A 21,278-nucleotide genomic window follows, 5' to 3' on the forward strand; every position below is an offset into this window, starting at 1 on the left:
AAGAAGACTTAACTATCCTAAATATGTATATACCCAACACTAGAGCATCTAGATTCATAAAACAAGCTCTCAGAGACCTACGGAGACTTACACAACCACAAAATAAAAGTGGGAGACTTCAATAATCCACTGACAGTATTAAACAGACTTCAAGTCAACACTTCACCAAATGGATTTGAGTGCTACAGAACACCTCACCCAACAAAAACAGAATATACATCATTCTCATATGCACATGGCACCTATCTAAAATCAACCACATGCTCAACCATAAAGCAATTCTCAACAAATTAAAAATCCCACAATCATACCATCATACCAACCATGTTCTCAAGATGACAGTGCAATAAAAATAGATATCAATACCAAGAAGATCTCTCAAAACCATACAATTCCATGGAAATTAAATTGCTCCTGAATGACTTTTGGGTAAACAATGGAATCCTAATTTCGCTGAAATCAAGAAATTCTTTGGGCCAGGCACGGTGGCTCATGCCTGTAATCCCAGTACTTTGCAAGGCTTAGGTGCGGGGATCACTTGAGCCCAGGAGTTCAGACCAGCCTGGCCAACATGGTGAAACATTGGCTCTGCAAAACACACACAAAAAAAATTAGCCAGGTGTGGGAGTGCACACCTGTAGTCCCAGCTACTCAGGAGGCTGAGAGGTGGGAGGACTGCTTGAGCCTGGAAGGTTGAGGCTGCAGTGAGCCGTGTTCATGCCACTCCACTCCAGCCTTGGCAACAGGGCAAGACCCTGACTCAAAAAAAAAAAAAAAAAAACACAAAGGAATTATTTGAAACTAATGAAAACAAAGATACAATATACCAGAATCTCTGGGACACAGCTAACATAGTCTTAAGAGGAAAGTTTATAGTGCTAAATGCCCACATCAAAATGTTAGAAAGATTTAAAGTTAACAACTAACATCATGCCTAAAGGAACTAAAAAATGAGCAAACCCCAAAAAAACCCCAAAGCTAGCCACAGAAAAGAAATAACCAAAGTTAGAGTTGAACTGAACAAAAAAAATACAAAAGTTCCTTGAAAGAATACATAAGATAGATTGCCAGCCTGACTAACAAAGAAAAAACAGAGAGAGGAGATCCAAATAAACACAATTAGAAATGGCAAAGGGGACATTACCACTGACCCAGAGAAATACAAAAAAAAATCCTTAAAGGCTTTTATGAACATCTCTATGCACACAAACTAGAAAATCTACAAGAAATGGATGAATTCCTGGAAACATACAACTTCCCAAGATTGAACCAGGAAGAAACTGAATAGCTGAAGAGACCAAGAATGAATTCTGAAATTGTATAAAATGTCTACCAACCAGAAAAAGCCCTGGACCAGACGGATTCATAACCAAATTCTATCGGACATATAAAGAAGAGCTGGTACCAATCCTATTGAAACTATTCCCAAAAATCGAGAAGGCCCTCTCTAATTAATTTTATTTTATGAGGCCAGCATCATTCTGATAACAAAACCTGGCGGAGACATAACAAAAACAGGACACTTCAGGCCAATATCCCTGATTAACACAAATGCACAAATGCAAAAATCTTCAACAAAACAGTAAACCAAATCCAGCATCTACCATGATCAAGTAGACTTTATTCCTGGTATGCAAAGTTGGTTCAATATACACAAATCAATAAGTGTGATTCATTATAAACAGAACTAACAACAAAAACCACATAATCATCTTGATAGATTCAGGAAAGACTTTTGATAAAATTCAACATCCCTTCATGTTAAAAACCCTCAAAAGACTAAGCATCAAAGGAATATATCTGGAAATAATAAGAGCCATCTATGAAAAACCCACAGCTAACATCACACTGAATGGGCAAAAGTTGGAAGCATTCCCCTTGAGAACCAGGACAACATAATGATCCCTACTTACTCCTATTCAACATAGTTCTGGAAGTCCTAGCCAGAGCAATCAGGAAAGAGAAAGAAATAAAAGGCATCCAAATAGGAAAAGAGGAAGTCAAATCATCCCTGTTTGCAGACGATATGATTTTATACCTAGAAAACTCCACAGTCTCTGCCCATAGGTTCCTAGAACTAATAACTTCAGCCAAGTTTCAGGATACAAAATCAACGTACAAAAATCAGTAGTATTTCTATATACCAATAACATCCAAGCTGAGAGCCAGATCAAGAATTCAATCCCATTCACAATAGCCACAAAAAGAATAAAATGCCTAGGAATTGAGCTAACCAGAGAGGTAAAAGATCTCTACAATGAGAATTACAAAACACTGCTCAAAGAAATCAGAGACAACACAAACAAATGGAAAAACATTCCATTCACATAGACAGGAAGAATCAAAATTGTTAAAATGTCCATACTGCCCAAAGCAATTTACAGATTCACTGCTATTCCTATCAAACTGCCAATGTTATTTCTTACAGAATTAGAAAAAACTATTTTAAAAATCATATGGGCCCAAAAAAAGAGCTTGAATAGCCAAAGCAACCCTAAACAAAAAGAACAAAGCCTGAGGCATCACACTACCTGACTTCAAACTATACTACAAGGCTACAATAACCAAAACAACATGGCACTGATAAAAAACAGAAATGTAGACCAACGGAACATGTTAGAGAACCCAGAAATAAAGTCAGACACCTACAACCATCTGATTTTAACAAAACTGACAAGCAATGAGAAAAGGACTCCCTATTCAATAAATGGTGTGGGGATAACGGCCAGCCATACACAGAAGACTGAAACTGGATCCTACCTTTCACCATATACAAAAATCAACTCAAGACAGGTTAAAGACTTAAATGTAATCTAAAACTATAAAAACCCTAGAAGAAAACTTAGGGAATACCACGCTGGACATAAGCCCTGGCAAAGATTTCATGATGAAAATTCCAGAACTGCAAAAAAACACAAAATTGGCAAGTGGGACCCAATTAAAACTAAAGAGCTCTTGCACAGAAAATGAAACTGTCCACAGAGTAAACACATGACCTACAAAATAGGAGGAAATATTTGCAAGCTATACATCCAACAAAGGTCTAATTATCCAGAATCGATTAGGAACTTAAATGAACAGGCAAAAAACAACCCCATTTAAAAAATGGGCAATGGACATGAACAGACACCTCTCAAAAGACACACGTGGCCAAGAAACACGGGAAAAAAAAAAAAACTCAACATCACTAATCATTAGAGGAAAGCAAATGAAAAGCAATGAGATACCATCCTACACCAGTCAGAATGGCTATTACTAAAAAGTCAAAAATAACAGATGCTGATGAGGTTGCAGAGAAAAGGGAACACTTACACACTGCTGGTGGGAATGTAAATTAGTTCAGCCACTTTGGAATGTAGTTTGGAGATTTAAGAACTAAGAACTACCAAAGAATTAAGAACTACCATTATAACCAGCAATCCCATTACTGGGTATATACCCAAAGGACTTTAAACTGTCCTACCATAAGAACACATGAATGTGTATGTTCATCACAGCACTACCTCACAATAGCAAAGACATAGAATCAAAATAAATGTCTGTCAACAATGGACTGGATAAAGAAAACGCAGTATATATTCACGATGGACTACCACACAGCCATAAAAAGGAACAAAATTATGTCCTTTGCAGCAACATGGATGCCACTGGAGACCATTATCCTAAGCGAGTTATCACAGGAAAAGAAAACCAAATATCGCATATTCTCACTTACAAGAGGGTGTTAAACCTTGAAGTACTGTGTTAGTCCATTGTTGTGTTGCTATAAAGAAATACCTGAGCCTGGGTAATTTACAAAGAAAAGAGGTTTAACTGGCTCATAGTTCTGCAAGCTGTACAGGAAGCATGGCACCAGCATCTATCTGCCCAGATGCTGGGGAGGACGCAGGAAGCTTTCAATCATGACAGAAGGCAAAAGGGGGGCCAGAATGTCACATGGCCACAGCAGGAGCAAGAGGGGGAGTGCACAGGGAGGTGTCACACACTTAACCAGATCTTGCAAGAACTACTGCAAGGACAGCACCAAGCCATGAAAGATCCACTCCTATGACCCAACTGTCTCCCACCAGTCCCCACCTCCAACAATGGGGATTACAATTAAATATGAGACTTGGTGGGGACAGGTATTCAAACTCTATCCAGCTCCCACCTGTCCCCACCTCCAACAATGGGGATTACAATTAAATATGAGACTTGGTGGGGACATGTATTCAAATTCTATCCAGCTCCCACCAGTCCCCACCTCCAACAATGGGGATTACAATTAAATATGAGACTTGGTGGGGACATGTATTCAAACTCTATCCAGTACACATGGACACAAGGAAACAACAAACACCGAGGCCTACTTGAGGGTGGAGGGTGTGGGGAGGATGAGGATCAAAAAACTATCTATCGGGTACTATATTCTCTATCTGGGTGACAAAATAATTTAAACATCAAACCCTAGTGACACACAATTTACCCACACAACAAACCTGCACATGTACCCCATGAACCTGAAATAAAAGTTAGCAGGGAAAAAAAAGGAAGAAAAGGTAACACACAAAATGGGAAATATTTGCAAATCATATATCTGATAAGGAGCTAATATCTAATATGTGTGTGTGTGTGTATATATATACAGTATATATGTATGTTACATATATGTATATATTACACTGTCTACATATATACATATATACTGCATGTATACATATATACATATATACTGTATACATACATACATATATGTATATATACACACTATATAGATACACTATATATACACACACTATACACACACACACACACTCTGGGTATTAGCTCCAGTGTACAGCTGTACAGCTTGCAGAACCATGAGCCAATTAAACCTCTTTTCTTTGTAAATTATATACACACATATGTATACATACATATACTATATATGTATACAGTATATACAAAAACATATAAACTCTTACAACTCAAAAAACAACCTGATTAAAAGATGAACAAAGGACTTAAATAGATATTTCTCCAATTAAGATATACAAATGGTCAATAAGCCCATGAAAAGATGTTCAACATTAATAACTAGAGAAATGTAAATGAAAACTACAAGATACCACCTCATATCCATTCGGATAACTACTATCAAAAAAAGAGAAAACACATGTTGGTAAGGATGTGGAGAAATTGCGACCCTTGTACACTGTTGGTAGGAATGTAAAATGGTACAGCCACTGTGGAAAGTAGTATGATGGTTCCTCAAAAAAATTGATAATAGAATTACCATGTGATCCAGTAAATCTCCTTCTGGGTATGTAACCCAAAAATCTGACAGCAGAGTTAAGCTCAAAGAAAAATGTCCATGTTCATAACACCATTATTCACAACAACCAAAAGATGGAAGCTGCCCAACTTTTCATCAACAGATGAATGGAGAAACAAAATGCAGTATATACATACAATGGGATACTATTTAGCCTGAAAATTTATGAAATTCTGACATTTACTACAACATGGATGCACCTTGAGGATACATGCTAAGTAAAAGAAACCAGTAATGGCCGGGCGCGGTGGCTCAAGCCTGTAATCCCAGCACTTTGGGAGGCCGAGACAGGTGGATCACGAGGTCAGGAGATCGAGGCCATTCTGGCTAACACGGTGAAACCCCGCCTCTACTAAAAAATACAAAAAACTAGCCGGGCACGGTGGTGGGCGCCTGTAGTCCCAACTACTCGGGAGGCTGAGGCAGGAGAATGGCGTGAACCCGGGAGGCGGAGCTTGCAGTGAGCTGAGATCCGGCCACTGCACTCCAGCCTGGGCGGCAGAGCGAGACTCCGTCTCAAAAAAAAAAAAAAAAGAAAAAGAAACCAGTAACAAATGGCAAACACTGTATAATTCCATTTATACTTCAAGTATTCGAATTCACAGAGATCAAAAGTAGAATGAAGGTTACTGGGGTCTAGGAAGAGGGTGGAATGGGTAGTCACTGCTTAACGGGTATGGTGGTTCAGTTTTGCAAGACGAAGAATTCAGGAGATGAATGGTGGTGATGGTTGCACAACAATGTAAGTGTACCTATTACATGACGTGTACACTTAAAATAGTTAAGACAGGCCGGGAGTGGTGGCTCACACCTGTAATCCCAGCACTTTGGGAGGCCCAGGTGGGCAGATTATGAGGTTAAGAGATCGAGACCATCCTGGCCAACATAGTGAAACCCCGTCTCTACTAAAAATACAAAAATTAGCTGGGCAGGGTGGTGTGCGTCTGTAGTCCCAGCTACTCAGGAGGCTGAGGCAGAAGAATTGCTTGAACCCGGGAGGCGGAGGTTGCAGTAACCGGAGATCACGCCACTGCACTCCAGGCTGGGCAACAGAGCGGGACTCCATCTCAAAAATAAAAATAAATAAAAATAAATAAAGGAGTTCTTCAGAAAGAAAGAAAATGATTTAAACCAAAAACTCAGATTTACAGGAGCATTAGAGAATTAAGAGATGAAGGTAAATTAAGTCTTTTCTTCCTTATTCTTAAATTAACAGAAAAATGATGTCCAAAATACTAACAGCAGCAATTCACTGGATTATTATAGCTTATGGATAAATGAAAATAATGACAACAATATTATAATGGGCAGAAGGGAGGAATCTGTATACTCTATTGTAAGACAGAGTATTATGTATACTACCTCCATTTTCCATGAAGTAGTACAGTGGGATTTTTTTGGTTTTGTTTTTTTTTGAGACGGAGTTTCACACTGCCGCCCAGGCTGGAGGGCAGTGGTACAATCTCTGCTCACTGCCTCCCAGTTCAAGCAATTCTCATACCCCAGCCTCCTGAGTAGCTGAGACTACAGGCCCACATTACCATGCCCAGCTAATTTTTTATATTTCTAGCAGAGACAGGGTTTCACCATGTTGATCAGGCAGGTCTCGAACTTTTGATCTTAAGTGATCCGCTGGCCTCAGTCCCCCAAAGTGCTGGAATTACAGACGTGAGCCACTGTGCCTGACCTATAATGTTATTTGGATGCGGACTTGGAGTAGTTCTAGGTGAACAGCGCAAACTGTAAGACAACCACTTAAATAAATTAAGAAGTATAATTGGTATGCTAAGACAGGAGAAAAAAATTAAATCATATCAAAAGATCAATTAAAACCAGAGACGGCAAAAGAGGAGGGGAAGACTGTTTAAAACGGAAACAAGTAAAACAAACAGAAAACAGCTATAAATATGACACTGTCAAAGGAAAATAAAGTTTTTTCTCTCTACTCTCATATTCAACACAGAACCCTTCTGTAACCAGATGTATGAAGTTTTTCCCTCCCATCCCTAAACAGTTCTCGAACAGACACCAACTATAATTCAATTAAATAATGATACTATCTACCTAGAGATAGTGTTATATCCGGCCGGGCGCGGTGGCTCACGCCTGTAATTCCAGCACTTTGGGAGGCCAAGGTGGGTGGTTCACAAGGTCAAGAGATCGAGGCCATCCTGGTCAATGTGGTGAAACTCCATCTCTACCAAAAATACAAAAATTAGCATGGTGTGGTGGCGGGTGCCTGTAGTCCCAGCTACTCGGCTGAGGCAGGAGAATCACTTGAACCTCAAAGGCGGAGGTTGCAGTGAGCCGAAATTGCACCACTGCACTCCAGCCTGGCAAAAGAGCAAGACTCTGTCTCACAAAAAAAAAAAAAAGAAAAAAGAAAAAGACAAAAGAGATACTGTCATATCCCACACGGTAAGGGCTCAGTTCCATAAGACTGCCCCTCACTTCAGATGCCAGTCACAAGCCCCAGGCTGTGATCTGTGCTTCTGACTGACCAGCTATAAATCAGAGTTCGCACAACTTTTTACTTTGGTTTGATAATTTGCTGGGATAACTCACAAAACTCAGGGAAATACTTATATTTTAACAGTTTATCATAAAGGATATTACAAAGGATACAGATAAAGAGATGGACAGGGCAAAGTAAGGTGGTGGAGAGCTTCCATGCCCCCCCTGTTGTGGACTTTGGTATCTGCACAGGTCTCGGAACCAATCCCCTGAAGATACTGAGGGCTAAATGCATACATCATGACCAAATGGGATTTATTCTAGGTATGCAAGGCTAGTTCAACATTCAAAGATCAATCACTGTAATCTATCACACCAACAGGTTAAAGAAGAAAAAAATCCTATAATAGTAATAGATGCAGAAAAAAACATTTGACAAAATCCAGTATTCTTTTGTTTTTGTTGTTTTGAGATGGAGTCTTGCTCTGTCACCTAGGCCGGAGTGCAGTGGCACAATCTCGGCTCACTGCAACCTCCACCTACTGTGTTCGAGCGATTCTCATGCCTCATCCTCCTAAGTAGCTGGGACTACAGGTGCCCACTACCATACCCAGCTAATGTTTGTATTTTTAGTAGAGACAGGGTCTCACCATGTTGGCAAGGCTGGTCTCGAACTCCTGGCCTCAACTGATCTGGCCACTTCAGCTTCCCAAAGTGCTGAAATTACAGGCATGAGCCACCATGCCCGGCCCCAACATTCTTGAAGGAAAAGAAAACACTCAGCAAAGCAGGAATAGATGTGTATGTATGACAGAAAAAAAAAAAAAAATCAGAGTATTTGTTGCCTCTGAAGATAAGGGTAGATCAGGAAAGATCAGGAAAAAGACTTTCTGGGGTGATGGTCATGTTCTATATCTTGACGGGGTTTGAGTTACACATGTGTATGTATTTGTCAAAACTCAGTCAATGTACACTTAAGATTTGCATATTTTCTTCTATATACATTTTACCTCAAAAGGAAAAAATAAGCAAATACTAAACTCTAATTAATGATACACATGCTAAAGTATTTAGGAGGAAATGAACTCATCTCTATAACTTACTCTGAAATACATTTAATAATATGAATTGATGCATGGATAGAGAAATGATCGATGGACAGGTATGTGACAAAACGTGTGGTTAAGTATTAATGGTATTCCGTTATACGGATATGCCAGTTTATCCAATCACCTGTTGGTGGATACTTGGATTGTTTCCCATTTGGGGCTATTAAAAATAAAGCTGCTATGAACATTTGTGTGCAAATCTTTGCATGAACATATGCTTTCATTTCTCTTGGGTAAACATGCAGAAGTGCAATGGCTTGATAATATGGTAGATGTATGTTTAAAGAAATTGCCAAATTGTTTTCCCAAGTTGTAACATTTTACATCCCCAGGAGAGATATAATAGAGATTTCCAGTTTTTCCACATCCTCACCACCACTTGCTATAGTCAGCAATAAAAAGGAATAAATTATTGATTGTACTACTATATGGATGAATCTCAAAATAATTATGCTGAAATAAGCCAGACTGAAAGAATACAAACTGTACAATCCCATTTATACAAGTCTAGAAATCTCAATATGCAGTAACAGAAAGCAAATCAGCAAAAACCTGAGGACAAGAAGGGTAAAAGGGACAAGGAGGGTTAGAAGATGTGGTTTACAAAAAGGCACAAGGAAACTTTAAGGTATGATATATATGTTCATTATCATGTTATGATTGTGACCTGCATGCATATATACACTAAAACTTATCAAATTGTAGACTTTAACATACATTTTACCTGATGTAAATTATACCTCAATAAACCTGTTAATACGTAATACTAATGACAGAATCTAGATAATGGGTATATGCAGAGGTACTATAAAATCTCATAACACTTTTTATAATAAAATGTTTCATAGTCTTTAAAGTTCTATTAAAATATCTTAGAACATAAATACAAAAATAATATGTAAGGAATTAGAATTGGTCATTAACACCAGACTGTAAGAATCATTTGTTTGGCTCCCTAGTGTATTCTGGGCACAGAAGAATGACTCCTTAAAATAAAAAACTGTATCCTAACTGAATCTTCATTTTCCTGTACTGCTTCTGGTATAATGGGGGTATGCAGTTAAGTGGCCACTAAACACATGATTCTATTATAAAGGGAAAACTGGGAGATTAACATTTCAAAAACAGAATATGTATGTTAGTTAATAGACAAGAAATCTGAACTTCTAATGTTACATGAAGATGTTAGGCATTATCAAAAAAAATTACAAATTTGTCCAAGTATCATGATTTTGGAGCAAACAAAATAGTGACAAGGGAGGCTAACTTAAGAAGGGGCTACAAAGTACAGGTACTTCCTGTGTTACAAATGATAATTCTATCACACAAGCCACCTTTACTACTGCTTTTGTCTATTTAAAATTCTAATATTTTTCTCCTTAATGTTCTCTTAAAATGTACCCAACTGTGCATCACAGTCCCCAGTGTCATTTGTTTAAAGAAAAGATTCTGATGTCCTATTCCAGATACATAATTTATAATCTCTGGGGGCAGGTTCAAAAATTAGTATTCATAACAAGCACCTATGGCTGATTCTGATGCAGCCTAGCTCTTAAAGAAAATATGTGAAATGGCCAGACGCTGTGGCTCACACCTGTAATCCCAGCACTCTGGGAGGTCAAGGTGGGCAGAACACTTGAGGTCAGGCGTTTGAGACCAGCCTGGTTGACATGGTGAAACCCCGTCCCTACTAAAAATACGAAAATTAGCCATGCATGGTGATGGGCACCTTTAATCCCAGCTACTTGGGAGGCTGAGGCAGGAGAATCACTTGAGGCTATGAGACAGAGGTTGCAGTGAGCCGAGATCACATCACTGCACTCCCACCTGGGTGACAGAACGAGACTCCGTCTCAAATAAAATAAAAAAAAAAGAAAAAGAAAAAGAAAACATGTGAAATGCTACGTTGCTTGAGAAAGGTGGGAGGATAAATTTCAGATGAGTCTATGAAATATTACCACCTCTCTAGATGATATATGGGAAGGGAGAATTATAAATAGAAGTGTATAAAAAGTATACCTTACCCACATCAAAATTTGCCAAGAGTTAGTCCTGGAATGAAGCTCAATTCCTTTTTCCTTCCCTGTCAGACAGATTCTTCTAGCAGTGAGTCTACTTACTGTATTGAACCCAGTACCGCAGCACTCTTCTGCTGCATTATAGTTAAATGCAGGTTTTTGGAAAACTCATAATTCATATATAAGAATGCTTCCATGGGAAAATGCATTCTGATTTCCAAAGAATCCATCTCAGTAACAAATTTTCAGATCACCATCCATTATTAGTAATGACTGAATACTAATTGATATTATTATACTAACACGCTAATATTGAAATTTGCTGGATTATTACTCAGAAGCCTAGCAAAAGCACACATTTACAACTACCAATAGGTCCTTTGTGTTAGACCATAAAATATTATCTTAAAATTTTCCTATGCAGCATCTAGTTTCTGTCTTTTTATTTTTATTTATTTTATTTTATTTTATTTTTTGAGGCAGGGTCTCGCTCTGTCACCCAGGCTAGAAGGTAGTGGCGCTATCTTAGCTCACTGCAACCTATGTCTCCCAGCTTCAAGCAATTCTCCTTCCTCAATCTCCTGAGTAGCTGGGATTACAGGCGAGCGCCACAGTAGCAAGCTAATTTTTGGATCTTATTTTTTTAGTAGAGATGAGGTTTCACCACATTGGCCAGGCTGGTCTGAAGTGATCCACCCTCCTCAGTCTCCCAAAGTGCTGGGATTACAGGCATGAGCTGCTACATCTGGCCATCTAGTTTCTATTACAGAAATTTTCAAACAGTGTTTTTTAAAAATCCTCCAAATTTGTCAAATTACTACTTTTGAAATTCTCAAAGAATATTTTTTAAAAATACTCCAGCTATTATTTAAAGTTTCATCTATCAAAACATAACCAATTTCTATAAATAAAACACTGACATTTTATTTTATTTTGAGACACAGTCTCGCTGTCTGTTGTCTCGGTTGGAATGCAGTGGCATGATCAGAGCTCACTGTAATCTCAAACTTCTATGCTCAAGCCATCTTCCTGCCTCAGCCTCCCAAAGTGCTGGGATAACAGGAATGAGCACCACACCTGGACAATGACTTGTTTTTAATTATTTGATAAAGACTAAAGTTAGAGGGATCATACTACCTGATTTCTAGACTAACTACAAAGACACAGTTATCAAGACAGTATAGTATTGGTGAAATGACAGACGCATAGATTGTTGAGACAGACTAAATCCACACAGTATTAAGTCTACCGATTTTTTTTTTTTACAAAATGCAAAGATAATGCAACAGAGAAAGGATCGTCTTTTTTAGCAAGTGGTGCTGAACAATTGGATATTTGCATCCACATGCAAACAAATGAACCTCAACCTTTAACACATATCTTATACCTTGCACAAAAAGAGATCCAAAACCTAAAACTACGACACTTCCATAAGACAACGTACGAGAACATCTTTGACTTTGGGTTGGGAAAAGATTTCTTAGATATGAATACCAAAAGCCATGATTCATAAAAGAAATGTTTTATAAACTGGGCTTTATCTAAAATTTAAAATGTATGCTCTACAAAAGACAAAATGGGAAAAGACTGAGAAAATATTTTCCAATTACATAGCTGATGAAGCACTGGTTTGCTTAATATTTAAAGAACTCTCAAAACTCAACAATAAGAAAACAAACACTTTGGAAAAAGAGTTTGGCTGTTCCTCAAAAGGTTACACAAAGAGTCAGCATATGACCAAGCAATTCCACTTCTAAGTATATATCCAAGAGAATTTAAAATATACATCCACAAAAAAACTTGAACATGAATGTTCAGTGGCATTATTCATAGTATCCAAAAGGTGGATGTTTAGGAATAATCTAAATATCCAACAACTGGTGAATACACATAAATTGTGGTCTATGAATACAATGGAATATTATTCAACCAAAGAGCAAATGAAATAGTCATACATCCTTCAACATTGGAGGAACCTTGAAAATACATTAGGTTAAAGAAGCCAGAAACAAAAGGCCATATATTATATAATTCCACTTAAATGAAACGTCCAGAATTACCAAATCCATAAAGACCGAAAGCAGGTTAGTGGTTGCCAGAGGTGCAGTAGTGAGAAGTGGGAGGAAATTGGGAGTCACTCCTAATGGGCATGAGGTTTAATTTTGGGGTGCCAAAATGTTCTGGAACGAGAGAATGGTGATGGTTGTACATTTTTGTGACTATACTAAAAAACACTGAATTGTACATATTAAAAGGGTGAAATTTGTGGTATATGAATTAAATCTCAATCAAAAACAAAAACAAAAAAAACCGTACAACCCAATTTAAAATGAACCTGCAATCCCACTCTTAGGTATTTATCCAAGAGAAATAACAATTATATTCACACAAACACCTGTACATGGATGTTTATGACAGCTTTATTCATAACCTCCAAAAACTGAAATATCCTTCAACCATCAAACAGATAAATACTTACAGTTAGGCGGGCGCAGTGGCTCATGCCTGTAATCCCAGCCCTTTAGGAGGCAGCGGCAGGCGGATCGCTTGAGGTCAGGAGTTTGAGACCAGCCTGGCCAACATGGCAAAACCCCGTCTCTACTGAAAACACAAAAATTAGCGGGACGTGGTGGCGCGCCCGTAGTCCCAGCTATCCATGAGGCTGAGGCACGAGAATCACTTGAACCTGAGAGGCGGAGGTTGCAGTGAGCAAAGATTGTGCCACTGCACTCCAGCCTGAGCGACAGAGTGAGACTCTCTCTCAAAACCAAACAAACATACAGTCCATCCACAGAATGAAACACTACTCAAAAAAACAGAAATGAAATTCACTAATGTATGCGATAAATGGACGAATTAAACCCAGACCCAAAAAGCTACATACCATATAATTCCATTTATATGCACTCTGGAAAAAAAAAAAACTAGAGGGATGGGGCTGGGTGCGGTGGCTCACGTCTGTAATTCCAGCACTTTGGGAGTCCGAGGCGGGCGCATCACGAGGTCAGGAGATGGAGACATCCTGGCTAACACAGTAAAACCCAGTCTCTACTAAAAATACAAAAAATTAGCCGGGCATGGTGGCACGCGCCTGTAGTCGCAGCTACTCGGGAGGCTGAGACACGAGAATTGCTTGAACCCGAGAGGCGGAGGTTGCAGTGAGCTCAAATCGCGCCACTGTAGCCTGGGCGACAGGGCGAGACTCGTCTCAAAAAAAAAAAAAAAAAACAAAAAACAAAAAAAACAGAGGGATAGAAACGGATGACTGGTTGCCAGGAGGCGGCGTGAGGTCAACTACAAAGGAGCAGCTGAGAGAATTCGGGAGGCTTGGTGAAACTTTTATGTGTCATTATTGTGGTGGTAGATACATGCCTCTTAGCATTTGTCAAGAACTGTATCACAAGAGTGAATTTTACTGCATGTAAATTTTAAATAAATAAGTTGATTAGTCACACTCTAAACAAACCTCCACCCTGAGTGCAGAAGCAAGGTTCCACTACAGATCAAAGTTCACCTCAAGTATTCTTAAGGCTTCCTTCTGAGGTAGATGGGAGACAAATTTCATTTTCACTTTGCAACTAAGAAGCTGCATAAACAGTCTGCAAGTTTCTCGTACTAATCACACAGGCTGAGCAGCTATCGCTATGACCCTAGTTTTTGTAGTCCACTCACTCTCCATCATGACACTAGGTCCCCACCGTAGTAACATTCTTTAAAATCAAACTAAATTACCTGTTTACATCATCTCATAAACGACAAGAGTCGAGATAAGCATTTTAGAAGAAGGCTGGAAGTGTGTGCATAGACAAGAATAGTTAAAATTACTTTAAATATATATTTAAACACACTACTCACACACAAAATTAACCCTCACTGTAGCCTGGGAAATTCATTTCATAAAGGAGTCTAATGTCTAGCGGGTGTTTAAAATAAACAAGAGAATAATACAAAAACAGATGGAAACATTAAAAATGAGGCTCTCAGTAAGGCAGAACCCCAAACTAAACGGACACAAGGAAAGCTCGGTCCTTCACCACCTAGGCAGCGTAGGGCCCTGCTCAGTCCGGTCTTTTGCAGGTCTGAGACGTTGCACCGCACGCCTTGGTTTTTCTTTAAAATTCGGCAATTCACTCTGACCCACATATCCTGAAGCCTTGAAAATGTGACACGTTCGTGGGTCAGGCTGTTAACTGCAACCACACAAACAACTTTCTGAGTTACTCTACACGTGAGTTTCCTTTTTGTTATCGGCCGAACCCAGGCGAGAGAGCCGGCGTCCGGGTCCTACAGCCGGAAGCGGGAGAGCAGAAAGCACCACGGGTCTAGCCGGGAACGGAGGCTGCGGAAGCTAGGAAGCGGGCGTCCCAGGTCACAGCGCCCTGCCTTCACTTGCGAGGCAGCATGCAACACGCGGGGGCTTTCTGGGGCCTCCCTCATAATCCCAGGAGGGCAAAGGACAGGGATGGGACCCAGCCCAGGAGGGCGTCGTCTCGATTCCTCGCCCCGCGCGGCTAAAGCTGGACCGCGCGGGGCCAAGGGTAGAGAAGGGCCCCTCGCCAGTACTTGAACGCCAGACCCACGGAGCCCACTGCAGGTTCGCTCCGCTCAGAAAATACAAACCTTTTCATTCCGCACTCGTAACCCTCTCCTTCCCCGCAAAATATAAACAACTCGAGGGGGGAGGCCCGGGAACTGCCGCCCGGCTTTACGTAACTTGACCCGGAGGCTGGCGGCGGCAGGTGGCTGCACCCGGCGAGCAAGGTGCTCGAAGCCCCGAGAACGCCGGAGCCCGCTCGGGCAGAGAAATGGCCCGGAGGCAGGAGAGGCCGGGGAGCGGCGGCGGCCTCTTTACCTTTCCAGATGCCCAGAGAGAGCTGGGACGTGTCCAGGTCCACCACATAGTCCCCCAAGAACCGGTTCAATACGTCCACGACCACCGACTCGAAAACCATGCTCCTCAGCCGTGGTGGGCACGGCGGCCGGCCCGTGCGCTCCTCCTCCCGCCGCCTTCCCCACGCCCCTCCCTTGAGGCCGTTCGGTTCACCGGCTCCGGGGCGGCTCCGGCTGCGGCGCCCCCACTGGCCAGACGCGCAGCCCCAGCGCGAGCTCAGCGAGGGACGGAGCTGGCCGCTCTCACGACGCGTGCGCAGGTCTGTGCTCGACTGGAGGCGGAGCGCGGCGCAGACCTGGGCGCGCAGCCCCGAGAGGGAGGAAAGGCGGCTGCGCGGCCGCAGCTCTGGAGGGTTCCCTATTCGCGCCGAGCACGGCTCCTCTTTCCTGTCGGCCCCGCCTCCTCCCCATTGCCTGGCAACCGGACACCGGCCTGGAGCTACCGGATTTTTTTCCGCCCCCGCCCCCTCCTGCAGATCAGAGTCCCCAACGGCCCCCCGGAACGGGGCGGGTGCGGGGCGGTTACGCCGGACGGGAACGCCCCTCCCTCTAGAAGGTGGTGGCCGCCTCCAAGCGTACGAGAGGGCTCGCCCCTGAGTAAGAGTGGGCAGATCCCAGCCCAGTTGCCGGAGGCTTCCAGGGGGCTGTCCCAGGGAGCATCTCCCCCCATTATTACAGGCTGGGAGGGTCCAGTAAGCCTGGGTGTCTCGGCGCCTGTAACCTCCCGCCTGGCCTTTAGGAGGACTTAACTTCCTGCTGCGAGTCGAGGATGGAATTACATAGTCCCTGCCCCGCATCTGAGATGAGCACCCATTTTTGGTCAAGTCGTTTATGCGGAGCCGTCTTTCATTCCAAAGAGTGACACGCTTCCCTGCAGATAAGAGTTAGAGTCAGCCGGTCTGGAAACTACTGAACACCCTCCAAGAAATACTGGGAGTGCTGGACCCCTGACCCCTAAGCCTCCACCGAACCACTGACCTAAAATAAATTACAATTACAGCTCTTTCGACCCGTTTGGTCTTATTTAGAAGTAATCCCAAAGGCCTGAGGTCACAGGCTAAATGTGAGGTTTAGAGAACTGTAATTAATCTTCAGGACCGAAAAAGTGTACATTGAGCGTTTTCTCTTTGCACATTAAAGGAATAATGATTGATTTCTATTAATTCCTGTGTCATTTTACGACTTTTTGTGCATAGTCACCAGATTTTTCAAAATTAAATGTTTAAGGTGTGCCTTTGCAAGTAGAATGCCTGACAAAAACTATAAATTTTGACATGAGTTTATGAATGATTTTCATATAATTTTATATTTGAAGGACCTTTATGAGGTCTCCAACCTCTTAGTCTGAAATATAATGAAACTGAAATGTTAGGGATGTGTGCAAGGTCATACAACCAATGTTCTGTGTAAGAACTGGAACCTGACCCTTCTGATTGGCCGCCACCCCTCCTGCTTCTCTTGCATTCAGCTAACAATCTACTTCAGAACACCTGCACGGAGAAACTAATAGAGGCTAAAATACCTAGGAAAGGGAAGAGCTGTACATAATGAGGCATTTTGCCATCGCGCTATTAATAAGAAGCCAGATACACAGAAGCTGCAAAATTCCACTGTTATATCTAGCACTACAAATTCAAAGTTAAAAGAATTTCCAGAACTCCAAAAATACATCTTAACTATCTTGCAAACGCTTTCATATTAGTTTTCTACAATCTAGGAAAATTTTATGGAAGTGAGGAAGGGGAAGGGATGTTGCTGAAAAGTTAGAGGTATAAGCATAAAGCAATGAAAAAATTCTGCTGAGGAAGTGTTAGAAATAAGTGGATGCATACTGTAACCGAATTCTTATCTAGTGTTAGATGTACATGAACTTGCTTCGTAAATACTGAAAGACAATATTTTGCATTCAGTCTTTGTATTGCTTAATCCATCTAAGGAAGTTTGTAAGCAAAAATATATTAACATCACCATGTAAAAGGTATGCTCATTAAACCAACAAACCAAATTTCTGTTGTACCTTGAAAAATAAGCCCAAGGACTACTATAAAGCTCGAGTTTCAAATTAGGACGTATGTCAGTGTAAGTTATTCTTTCTCTAGATCACAATTAAAATGCTATACTGCATTCTTTGATCAAATGAGAAACAAAAAGAGGGGGAGAGCATCTGAATGACCCCAAATTGCAATTATCATCTAACTTTATAATAAATCTCTAACTTTGCAAGTAGGATTTGCAGTTTTATGTATAGTTTCCATGCCACCGCTCTTCGTCTTTAAAATTTTGGCATGCTGGTAGTAATCTTGGAATTTTTTTTTTCTCCTGATCTTAATTCTTTTGTCCACAAGTAAATGTCATTTGTGGGCTGCTTGTCTTTATCATTCCCCATGGGCATTGTGGGAGCAGGCTAGATGGCCAGATAACAAAGCTGTTGAAGCACACCACAAAGCTGTTGAAGCAGGTGTCCTGGAGGAACAGGTGCAGAAGATAGCCGTTTTATAGGTATGGGACTTTTAGTAATCTAACTTCACAGAGCCCTGTGCTCCATCTGTTTATGCTTTAAAATTAAAAATTTTTAAACAATAAAAAGTTATTTGGAGCTTGGCATGATGGCACATGCCTGTAGTCCCAGCTACTCGAAGGGTGACAGAGAGGATCTCTTGAGCCCAGGAGTTCAGGGCTGCAGTAAACTATGATGGTGCCACTGCACACTGGGTGACACAGTGAAAAAATAAATAGTAAATAAATAAATTTATTTGGACTGTGTGTTCCAATCCTTAATAAAAAGAGAAAAAATCACTGGAAGGGGAATACAAGCAAAAAGGTAAAAACCTTATAAGAATCTTAAGGCCGGGCACAGTGGCTCACGCCTGTAATCCCAGCACTTTGGGAGACCGGGGCAGGTGGATCACCTGAAGTCAGGAGTTTGAGACCAGCCTGGTCAACATGGTGAAAACCTCATCTCTACTAAAAACTAAAAAATAAAAATAAAAAAATTAACCAGGCATGGTGGCAGGCACCTGTAATCCCAGCTAGTCAGGAGGCTGAGGCAGGAGAATTGCTTGAACCCAGGAGGCAGAGGTTTCAGTGAGCCAAGATCACACCATTGCACTCCAGCCTGGACAACAAGAGCAAAATTCCATCTCAGAAAAACAAACAAACAAACAAAAGAAAATCTTAAGCAGGGCAGAGGAAAATGTAAATTGACATAATCTTTCTAAAAGGCAGTTCCTAAACATTTACAAACTGACACAGTACATATGTGTATATATATCAGTGTACATATGTACATGTATATATGACCAATTCCAATTCAGCAATCCCACTTCTACAGATTTACCCTAAGAAAATAATTATAAAAATCCAAAAAGTTACTCCCATAAGAACTTTTTTTTTTTTTTTGAGACAGAGTCTCGCTCTTGTCACCCAGGCTGGAGTGCAATGGTGCAATCTTAACTCACTGCACCCTCCGCTCCCAGGAGGGTTTAAGTGATTCTCCTGCCTCAGCCTCCAAGTAGCTGGAATTACAGTCGAGGGCCACCACGCCCAGCTAATTTTTGTATTTTTAGTAGAGACGGGGTTTCCCCATGTTGGCCAGGCTGGTCTCCAGCGCCTGACCTCAAGTGATCCACCCACCTTGGCCTCCCAAAGTGCTGGGATTACAGGCATAAGCCACCACACCCAGCCAAGAACATTATTTAAAGCATTGTTTATAATAGCAAAAAGAAATGGAAACGACCTAAATATCTGTTAATAGGGAAACTAGTTAAGTAAACATACACACATAGTGGGTTACTATACAGGCATTAAGATGATAATGAAAGTCTATACTAGTGTGGAAGGATGTCAATAATATATGCTTATGAGAAACAAGGTGCAGAATAGTATCCCACTAATTACATAAACTGATGAGTTTTTAAGTGTGCAGAGCATTTACATACAGAAAGAAATCTAGAAGTATGCTCACCAAATATTAACAGTGGTTATCTCTATATGGTGAGACTTTTGGCAATGTGTATCTTTTTCTGTTCTTTCAAGTTTAATTTTTTATAGTGAGCATGTATTATTTTGCCCTTCTAAACTGGTGAAGAATGATGTATCAGAAATGCTATTATGTTGTGTGTTATGTTATAACTCTCTGGGAAAACTATGTATGCACATTGATGAATTGCTGTGAGCAGGATCTGAACCTTATTGGATAATTGATAGACATGGATGTGAACTCTCAAAAGCCTACCAAAAGATATGAGCAGACATTTCCTGAAGAGTATATACAGATGGAAATAAGCACATGAAAACATGTGCAACATCATTACCATTGGGGAAATGAAAAGTAAAACCACAATGAGATGTCAGGATATCTTATCATATTATACCTATCAGAATGGTTGTAAAAAAAAATAGTGACAAAACCAAGGCTGGTTAGGATACTGAGAAACTGGATCATTTATTCACTGGAGGTGGGATTGTGAAATAGTTAAGTGCTCTGGAGAACAATTGTGGCAGTTGCCACAAAAACTAAACATGCATTTACTATATGACCCAGCAATTGCACTCCCAGACATTTATCCCAGAGAAATGAAATCTTATAGATCTCACAAAAACCTATACATGAATAACCAAAACTTGGAAACAGCCCAAATTGTTCTCAACTGGTGAATGGTTAAACTGTGGTGTGTCCACACTGTGGAATACTCAGCAATAAAAAAGGTGAACTATGGATACATGCAATAACTTGGATGGATCTCAGGGGAATCACGCTGAGTGAAAACCTGTATGATTGTATTTGTGAAACATTCTTGAAGTAACAAATTTATACAGATGGAGAACAAATTAGTTGTTGCCAGAGGGTAGGTATAAGTGGGATGGATAGGTGTGGCTACATATGGAGAGCAGGAAGGAGCTTTATGTTTATGATACATGTTTATGTATCTTGATTGTCTCAGTGGTTATATAACATTGCATTAAACTACACACACACACACACATAAGTGCATATAAAAGTGGAGAAATCTGAACAAGCTCCATGGATAGTACCAATATCTTTATTTTTTCTTATTGTGATATTGCATTATAGTTATATAAGATGTTACCACTCAGGAAAACTGGAGTGAAGGGTATATGGGACCTCCCTATAGATTTTTTTCCAACTTTCTATCAAACTATAATTATTTTTAAAATAATTTTTAAAGGGTTTGCTGAGACGAAGTCAACTAGGGGCTGCCCCAGAGGATGAGATAAGCCTGAGAGTTAAGAGCTTCTACATGATAATTTAATATCCCTGCACAGGGTGCTTGGTAAAAATATTCAAGAAAGAAAAGTATCTGAATGTGGTACCTTACCAGCATGTACTAAAATATCGATTATGCTGTGATCCCAGTAAAATACTAGAAAGAGGGATGTACAATAAGGGACTCTCAAGCACCTTCCTCTGACTCTAAATACTTAAAACACCTGCGCTCTTCCCAGAAAAAGAGGGTACCAAATACTGATGTCCATCAGTGCTTTTGATCTCAG

At 40.5% G+C, this 21,278-nt stretch overlaps 1 protein-coding gene across 9 annotated transcripts in view; it reads right to left on the reverse strand.

Moving 5' to 3' along the window:
* VPS13A (vacuolar protein sorting 13 homolog A) overlaps positions 1–16,192 on the reverse strand; it is a 256,982-nt gene extending 240,790 nt beyond the window's left edge. For 4 of the 9 annotated variants that reach the window (XR_001895953.3, XR_004177826.1, XM_017949939.2 and 1 more), the window contains exon 1: positions 15,727–15,826. Coding sequence is in view for 6 of the 9 variants with exons in the window: in XM_017949939.2 (XP_017805428.2) it covers positions 15,727–15,826 (100 nt within the window). In the remaining 3 variants the exon portion in view is untranslated. Of the gene's footprint in view, positions 1–15,494; positions 15,696–15,726 lie in introns of those variants that run through there. The other 5 variants (XM_017949941.3, XM_017949938.3, XM_017949942.2 and 2 more) reach the window with 3 other exon arrangements.
* Positions 16,193–21,278: the final 5,086 nt, after the last annotated feature.

This window comes from Papio anubis, chromosome 13 (assembly GCF_008728515.1).
Source record: "Papio anubis isolate 15944 chromosome 13, Panubis1.0, whole genome shotgun sequence".
Classification (NCBI taxonomy): Eukaryota; Metazoa; Chordata; class Mammalia; order Primates; family Cercopithecidae; genus Papio; species Papio anubis.